The 9,287-nt window shown below is 45.9% G+C and overlaps 1 protein-coding gene across 2 annotated transcripts in view; it reads right to left on the reverse strand.

The window, feature by feature from the left end:
- RIF1 (replication timing regulatory factor 1) overlaps positions 1 to 5,646 on the reverse strand; it is a 43,362-nt gene extending 37,716 nt beyond the window's left edge. For both annotated transcript variants that reach the window (XM_048484370.1, XM_048484369.1), the window contains exons 1-3: positions 5,388 to 5,646; positions 3,720 to 3,798; positions 309 to 405 (exon numbers count right to left, since the gene is read on the reverse strand). In XM_048484370.1, the coding sequence (XP_048340327.1) occupies positions 309 to 405; positions 3,720 to 3,798; positions 5,388 to 5,515 (304 nt within the window). In that variant the 5' untranslated portion in view covers positions 5,516 to 5,646. The remainder of the gene's footprint in view (positions 1 to 308; positions 406 to 3,719; positions 3,799 to 5,387) is intronic.
- Between the last annotated feature and the right edge of the window lie 3,641 nt (positions 5,647 to 9,287).

A 9,287-nucleotide genomic window follows, 5' to 3' on the forward strand; every position in this document is an offset into this window, starting at 1 on the left:
TTTTGAATGCAGCGTCTTGCCCAATAGCATATGCTGCTTGTCAGGTATTCCTGATCCTCAGAGAGAAGTTTTGAGTCTAAACTGCAGGCTGCTTGGGCAACATCGGAACCAACTTCATTGAACATCTCTGCTGGATCCAACCCCATGTATGATGTATTCACAATAATCAATTAAAAAACTTAGGACAAGTCAATTATTCTAGCCATAATGAAGTTAAAACTATTGGTTAGTCTTCCTGTATTATCGGAACCAGATCTGGATTAAATACATACAAACAATTTTTGAACCAGGGATAAAAAGATTTTTACCACATAGCTGAGAAGCAATCTTTGAACTAAATACACAGAATCCTAAAGCTTGTAAGGCTGAGCTGCTCAACTCTGAATTTTCAGTAGAAATGTGTGTCTGCAAAATAGAGGGGAAAAAAGTTTGATCTCATGTAACATATTAATCAGTTAAATTAGTTCTGCTGTTCTGGATTAAAGACCGATGACATATTATTAGTGCTATAAACGAGCCACATATTAGTTTTTAAATATCTCATTACATGCTACACTCACAGTTAGCTTCTATGATTGCACAACAGAATTCAAATATATTATGCTCAACAGAGTTCATGCCACTGTGAAAGACTCAAGAAATGCATTACTATGCCATGACACAGAATGTCACGTTGCAGTCCAAGCTTTGCTCAAGACCTGAGTTCAATCCCAACAGAAGTCAATTTCAGGTAACCCGCTCAAAGTTGACTCAGCCTTCCATTCTTCCAAGGTCGGTAAAATAAGTACTCAGCTTGCTGGGGGTAAAGTGTAGATGACTGGGAAAGGCAATGGAATAAATAGCCTGCCTAGTAAGTGATGTGATGTCATCCCATGGGTCAAGTAATGAGTGCTTGAGTAGGAGAAGATCTTTAATACACAAAACCCAGTCACAATTTCAACTCTCTTTGCGCTTGTGCAAATGCTTTCGCTTGTAACTGTATGCAGACAATGGTCCTTTTTCCCCCCACAAGAGCTCCACTGCACAACATCAAAAGCTGCTTTATGATACAGATGGGTTGCTGTGGAATGTTCTATTAAAGGTGCAATCTATATATATAAAAAGCTAACAGTGTATGTGTTGATGACAGGGTACCTCAGTAACTGCTGGGCCAATTCCTCTGAAAATTCCCAGCCACTATAGTCAGTCAGGCGAGAGTGTTTTCAGATGTTCACATGCCTGAAATTTCATACCTGGCCCAGGTAAAAAGCAGCCTTTTCCTAGGCGCTCCCTGGTGAAGGACAGGGAGGGGCCTGTGTGTAACTGTCACCCTTAGAATGTTCGTGCCCTTAGAATGTTCACTCAGATGGCCAAAGCTGAGCAGTGGAAACAGCACATAGGCAGTAACTCGAGTGGAAGTGAAACACATACACACACATACACACGAGGGAGAGGGGACGAGGAGGAGGAGGAGGAGTTTGACGATTTATATCCCTCCCTTTCTCTCCTGTAGGAGACTCAAAGAGGGCTGACAATCTCACTGCGCCCTTCCCCCCTCACAACAAACACCCTGTGAGGTAGGTGGGGCTGAGAGAGCTCCGAGAAGCTGTGACTAGCCCAAGGTCACCCAGCTGGCGTGTGTGGGAGTGCCCAGGCTAATCTGAATTCCCCAGATAAGCCTCCACAGCTCAGTAGGCTGACAGAGACAGAGAATCAAACCCGGTTCCTTCAGGATTAGATACCACGAAGCTCTTAACACAACCTACCACTGCCACTGAGAGAGGGAGGGGGGTGGCATCCGAGAGATGGGATCCAGAAGTTTTCGCGACAGGTTCCCGAGAGTAGGTTACTAATTATTTTGTTATTGTGCGAGAGGGGGTTACCTAATTGGTGATTTTTTGTCCCATTGATTTTTTGCCTTAGATTAACGCCCCTTCTCTCAGAAGTAGCCAGCTGCAGAACTTCAGAAGCAGTCTAGCAGGGAGGTGCACCAGGCGTCGCGTGGCAGCCTAGCGCTCATCGCGTGCATTCGTTTCCCACCCAAGGGACCGGCACAGCTGGCTCGCTGTCCTTGCCACAGCCCCGCCCAGTAATGCCCCGCCCCTGGAATGGCCGGCCATGCCCCCGTCGTGCCCCGCCCAGCCCCATTGGCGCTACGCCACAGTTTGAATCCCACCACCATGGGAACCTGTTACTAAAATTTTTGGATCCCACCACTGGGTGGCATGCAAGGGAAGAGAGGGAGGGAGAGGAAAGGGACGGTGGGGGAGGTATGCAAGGGAAGAGAAGTGAGAGAGGGGAGACAGTGAGCTGTGGCATGCAAGGGAGGGGAGGCAGGGGGCCCTACATCTTGATATGACCCACCCACCCTAGCGGAGGGAAAGGGAAGGGAGGGAGGGGTGGCATGCAAAGGAAGAGAAGGGAGAGAGGGAAGAGAGTGAGGGGCAACTTGCAAGGGACGGGAGGGAGGGGCCAGGCACCCTAGATTCCCTGAATACTGCAGTTACAGTTAAGAAAACCAGGCAAGCATTACTCAGGAGTAAGCTCAGTACAGCAACCATGACATACTTTGAATGGTTGAGTCGCACCCGTCAGAGGGTTTCCTCAGAAGCGACTCCCATTGCCACCACCCCAACTTACTCCCAGGTAAAGGATCATGACCAGCCAACCTAGATGTGTGGGAGGGGTGCCTTTCCATCCCCCCCCCCCCCAAGGAATGCGGGCACACATATCACTGACATCGCACAGTATCAGGCTGCATGTTTGCATGAGCATGTACTGCTGGCCTCTGCAATTGATTTGCTGCTACTGTTCCTTTCCCATTTCACCACAATAAGCCACAGCAACGCGTGGCCGGGCCACGCTAGTCTTACATATAGTTACTCCAATCTAAATACATTTAAAACATTTAGCTTAGACTAGAATAACTCTGCACATGACGGCACTGTGAGGTGTGATTGTAAAATGCATCTACACGTACTATGAGAGAGATAGTACAAACTGGAACCACTCAGGCAACAGCAACCAGCAAAGTCAAGACAGTTGTGCTGGTCTTTACTGGGACCCCATGGTAGACACGTATGTGACCACTGCTCCATTAGCTGCACTGGCTCAAGATGGGAGTACAGAATTGGGTTCAAGGTTTTAGTATCAAACTTCAAAGCCCTTAATTGTCATTCATTATCCCTCAAAGAGGGATTGTCATCCATTATCCCTCAAGGAGCACTTTGCTCATTAGGAGATAACTTACTGGCAGTCCCTAGCCCTAAAGCTACCTGGCTGTCCTTGACCAAGCCAGAGCCTTTTTGGCTCTGACTCCAGCCCAGAGGAACTCTCTTTCAGATCCATAAAGCAATTCTGCATGGTCTACAATTGTTCTACCAGGTCAATGGTTTAGGGCAGAGATTCCATTTTACTGGCCTCCCCTTCCCCCTTTCTTATTTATTCTGCAATATCCTTATTTGATTATCTTGTCCCTTCAATACGATACTGGGCCCCTTGTGGAGTTTGACGTCATTTGGTTTCTAATTTTAGCTTTATATTGGGATTTTAATTTATTTCTATATTTAATATCATCCATATTTATTGATAAAAGCTGCCCTAAGCCCAATCTGCCAGGAATGGGCAGGATACAGCCAGATAAATAAATAAATAAAATAATTTTTGATATGGCCTGTAGCACTGGGACAGCTATAGCCAATCAGGCCACAGAAAATAAATAGAGAGGTTTAAATACACACCTTAAATATCTTGTAGAGCTGTGAAAAATGTTTCCCAACTTCTGCAGCAAACTCTTTTCCTTCCTCACCAGTTAGGCGACTAATATAGAAAACATACAAATCAGTATTGGTTAGCCAACCTCACATAAACCAATCACAACTAGACAAGAAAATTTCACTTTTTAAAGCATCACTGAAGATGAGTTTTTGGGTCGAACCTATCCAAATGAAAAATTACAGTTCAGAGAGTGAAATGCACGAGGCTTGAAAGGAGACTGCTTTACTTGATGAAACACTAGTGATGCGATCCTATGCAGAATTACTCCAGTCTAAGCTATTAAAATGAACAGGCGTAAACTGGAGTAGCTTTGCACAGTATTGCGCTGACTCGGTGTGGTGACAACTACTTGACCCAATTCAAACACCTATTCATTCATAATTAAGATATTCAATATGGTAGTACATCTCTCTTCCTACAAACAGTAGCCAGTTCCTAATACTCTGCCACATTCTCAAAAATCTAGGAGTACATTACACTGTTGCATTCCACCAGATGAAGTAGTGTGACTGACTCAGTTTTTTGCGCTGTCCAGTGAACCCTGCAATAAACAGTGAACAGTCTGTAATATGGGATGTAGCTAGTGACAGACAAAACAGGCCCATTATGCATCAGTGTGCAAATGAACTTATTTTAAAAACTGCCTATATAACTAAATGGAAGTAATTTATTCTTGTAGCGCTCAGGGACATCCTTCACCCAAAGAGCGGATGGGCTAGCCTCCATTGACAGCAAAACAGGAACTTTCAACAGGGAATGTTGAACTTAGGGAGAATCACATATATGTTCAACATACAAAATATTAGGCTGCCCCTCACCAAAACCCCATGACATCCCTCACCTTGCAACTGCCTTCATATTCTGGTAATGCCAGTTGCAGTGTATATTAACTGTAACTGGAAAACATACATACAAATGATACTGCAAACACTAGAGTTCAGATCAAGTGCACACTGAGATATTTTTCGCAATTCACATACCACAGAAAACAGTCACACACGCGGGATTTCCTGAAAAAAGAAGAGCAGGACTATTTATATTTTGAGTGGGAAGGCATTTGTGTCTTTCTAGGATGCTGATCCCGAAGAAATTCAACAGGTAAATTGTTCTTTATATTCAAAGCCGAGCATCTCACCTGCTGAATTAGTTTTTGCTTATGCACCAGTTTTCCTCTATGTATTGCAGAAAATTTACCTGGTTTACAATACAGACTAAAAATAACCACTGCAGTGTCAGAAAAGTCACTGGCCACTGAAAATCGTGCATAAGCAAACAAGAGAGCATATCGATTTGACGGAAACTGCACAACTCCAAGAAAACAAGTGTGTGAATTCACACACTTGTTTTAGTCCCCCAAACATAGAAATGTCGGCAATCTGAAGATGGATTAGTCGGGCGCCGGGGGGGCCGAAGTAGTAGCCCCGCTATACTCGGGCCAGAGCAAACCGCACATTCAGCCGCAAATTCACCATAGCCGCCCGCTCAAGGAGAAGCACTCTGCACGTGGTCAGAGGCTCACTCCTTTCCATCACTTCACGTTCCCAAACCAATACAGAAGCAGGAGCCAAGCGCTGGCTCCCAATGAGCTCTGCTTTCTTTTTGTTTTCCTGTTACCAAGGAGGTGCACTCACTTGGTGAGGGTGAGCAACGCGTCCGTCAGCGACTTCGGCGAGGCGGCGGCGTCCTCCAGGGTCTCCAGAAGAGGCAGCAGGCGGCTGGAGCTGGGACCGGGGCCCGTGGTGGAGTCAGCGCAGCTCATGGCGTGCAGGGAAAGTGAGCGCGAAGCCCGCTCCGCTTCCTCTCGCGCACCCGCCACAGCTGCTCCCACGCAGGGATGTTCCCGCGCACACAACTCCTTCGCTCCCGGGCGAAAATGGCGAAGCGCGGGACTCTCAGCTCCCGGGGAACCGCTCGTCCAATCAGAGGCGAGGACTGCCTGGGGTGGGCGGAGATTGGAACGGAGCGTCGATGGCATCGAACGTCGGCTCAGCCAGCCGCCTCTTCGACTTCGGGACTATTGTGAGCTCATTGTCCCTCCCTCCTCAAGGTCGTGAGGTAGAGTGGCGAACAATCGCTCCGGAAGAGCGAGTGTTCTGGCTCCGCAGTCCTACTCCAAATGAAACCTTTCTAACTCGATTTGGAAGGGCGCTGTCGTTCTAGTTGTTATGAATGTTTTTTGTTTGTTATGAATTGTATATGTATATGTTTGTATATGTTATGAATGTTTGTATTTGTATTGCTTTTATCATTTTATATTTTTATATATATACTGGTATGTAAGCTGGGAGACTGACGGCATATAAATGTAAAATATAAATAAAAATGAATGCATAGGAGGACGTGTGTACTCACACACTTCTCGCTTATATCCATAAAACGCAAACTCAGACTGCAAACTACTTGGACCACAAAATAAAATAGTCTTGTGGTTACATGAAAGTAAGGGAATTGCATTCCAGTATAAACTTTTGATGGACTAAAGCACACTTCTTCAGATGCAATGAGTTATTCGCTCATTACATCCGAAGACGTGGAACTATAGTCCATGAAAGTTTACACTGGAATAAAATGCTGTTTGTCTTGCAGGTGCCATAGGATTCTTGTTTACTTTTCTACACCACACTAATATTGATTACTCTGATCAATGTACATCTTACTTTAGATGCCTGAAAAATACACATATATAAATAATTTCTAGAACATAAACAAAGCAAGGTATGCGGTAGACTCCTGCAGAAGATAGAGGATCCTCTTATCCTTTGCTGAACGTAGCATTTGTTGAATTTTCTTAGTAAGTCTGAAGATTGTTCAGAGGTTATGTTTCTTCATCAGTTTCCCTACTGGATCAGTGATTCCCTTGATGTATGGTAAGATCATCTTCCCTCTGGGTGTCTATTTATCTTCATTCCTATGGTTTGTTCTTGGTCTTGCAGCTCTTTTGATTTCTGTAGTAGAGTAACCGTTAGCCTGTATAGCCCAGTTTGGGTGATTCGGTTTGTCTTGAAGTAGGTGGGGTTTACAGATTTCTACAGCAAAATTGTACTGTTCGATTGCTGGATGTACCCATGTAAAATAGGACATTTATAAAGTTGGTTTTAAATTGTGATATATTTATTACTAGCGGTACCCGGCCACGCATTGCTGTGGCTTATTGTAGTGAAATGGGAAAGAAACAGTAGCAGCAAATCAATTGCAGAGGCCAGCAGTACATGCTCATAGAAACACGCAGGCTGATAATGTGCGATGTCATTGATGTGTGTGACCTCATTCCTTGGGGGGGGGGAATGGAAAGGCACCCCTCCCACACATCTAGGCTGGCTGGTCACGATCCTTTACCTGGGAGTAAGTTGGGGTGGTGGCAATGGGTGTCGCTTCTGAGTAAACCCTCTGAGGGGCGCGACTCAGCCATTCAAAGTATGTCACAGTTGCTTTACCAAGCTTACGCCTGAGTAACGCGTGTCTTGGTGGCAACCTGGTTTTCTGAACTATAACCTCAGTATTCAGGGAATCTAGGCTGACTGGCCTGGCCCCTCCCTCCCCTCCCTTGCATGCCACCCCTCACTCTCTCCCCTCCCTCACTTCTCTTCCCTTGCATGGCACCCCTACCTCCCTTCCCTCTCCCTCCGCTAGGGTGGATGGGTCATATCCAGATGCTGGGCCCCCTCCCTCCCCTTGCATGCCACCCCTTACTCTCTGTCCCCTCCCTCACTTCTCTTCCCTTGCATGCCTCCCCCTCCGTCCCTTCCCTCTCCCTCTGCTGAATGTGTATGAAAATAGGTGTGTTGTGTGGTAGTAGTAGGTGAGGAACAGAGAGTGAAATGTACCTGCATGTGAGGGGGGGGGGGAACCCCACCTGACATACCACACAGCAACATGTGTATGTATTTCACTTCCACTCGAGTTGTTACCTATGTACTGTTTTCACTGCTCATATCTGGCCATCTGAGCAAACGTTCTAAGGGCACGAACATTCTAAGGGTGACAATTACACACAGTCAGCTGCATGTCCTTCACCATGGAGCGCTAGGAAAAAGCGTTTATCCTGGCTCAGGTGCGTTACCTGAGGGAGGGGAGGTGCGGAAAACACGCTTGCATACATGAGCGACGGCGTGTGAAATTTTGAAAACATTTGGTCCAGTGGTTTCAGAGTTAGAGCATTACTCACAAATGAACGGTTAGCTTTTTATATAGATAGATTATTAATTTTAAGACCATTGAATTGTATTTTACTTTGATGTAAACCACCCTAAGCCTTGCTTTTTGAGAGAGTGGTGGCACATGTAATTGACAAATAAATAAATGTCATAGAGTCTACCCTCCAAAGAAGCCATTATCTCCAGTCTAGAGAAACTGATCCATGTAGTCTGCAAATCAGTTATAATTTTCTGGGAGATCTCCAGCACTCACCTGGAAATGGGCAAGCATACCAGAGAAAGTACTGGGATCGCTGTGGAGCCCTTCTGCTTGCTGAAGGACACCTGTGAGTGAAACAATGCCTTAGGATCCCACACAATATATACTGTTAATTATTCTTCACTTCTCTGAGCCATGACAAATGCCAGGGACTGGGCTGATTCTGTTGTGTATCATGAAAGTCATATCAAAAGTATTATACCAACAGGTAACTTTATTGAAATCAGAAAGGAACATAAGAAGGAAACCAAGAACCGAAATGGCTGCTTGCAAAACTCAATCTGATTTAGAATTGGAAAGTGAAACTGTTCTTGCTGAAAGCCTAAAATCCAGCACTTCCTAGTGCAGCAAGCAGGGAGGGCCATTGCACTGCAGTTTGCTTTTAGAGGGGATAGTAGTAGTGACATTTTGCAATATTTGCTTTATTTACAAATGTACAAGTTGAGCACAGGGGAAGGTAAAGCAACACTCCCTGAAGGCAGCAAATCTACCACCTTAGAACACCAAAGAGATACCATGCACTTCTCAGGTACTTATATCTGACTCAAAGAAATACCTGACTGCTTTTCTTTCTGTGTTTTCCAATATCCAAAAACTACCATTGCTAGTGTTACTCATAGTCCCATCCAAAAAAAAGGGGGGGAGGGGAAGAACTCAAGGGAGTGATGCATCTTACACTGGTGCGTTTGCTCTCCTCGGGTCACTTAACCTGGTGGATGGGGCATATGTACCCCCACAGAACCTGGAAGGCTAGGATGCAGTGGCGTCCCACTAGGACGCCAGCATGGGAAGTGGGGCTATGGCATTCCCAGGGGTGGACGGCCAGGAGCACAGTGCCCCGGCCCTTGGATGTACACCACCCTTTTGGTGGCGTAAGTCCTGTAAGCCCTATGGGGCTTTTCGGCAGCAGTGGGGAAGGGGGTTCAAGTCTTTTCCGAGTCCCCATGTCACTGCAAAGTCATTTTGGAGGTGGCAGGGTGGCGCCATAGTGGCACCGTGTTACGCCCCTCAGGGTGGGGCTGCTTGCTGGCAACCCCAAGAAGACTGGGGGTAGGTAGTTCAGACTTACTAAAACAGCATAATGTGACATCATGCCACAGGGCTGCAAGCTCCAGGTT

Source organism: Sphaerodactylus townsendi, linkage group LG02 (assembly GCF_021028975.2).
Source record: "Sphaerodactylus townsendi isolate TG3544 linkage group LG02, MPM_Stown_v2.3, whole genome shotgun sequence".
NCBI lineage: Eukaryota > Metazoa > Chordata > Lepidosauria > Squamata > Sphaerodactylidae > Sphaerodactylus > Sphaerodactylus townsendi.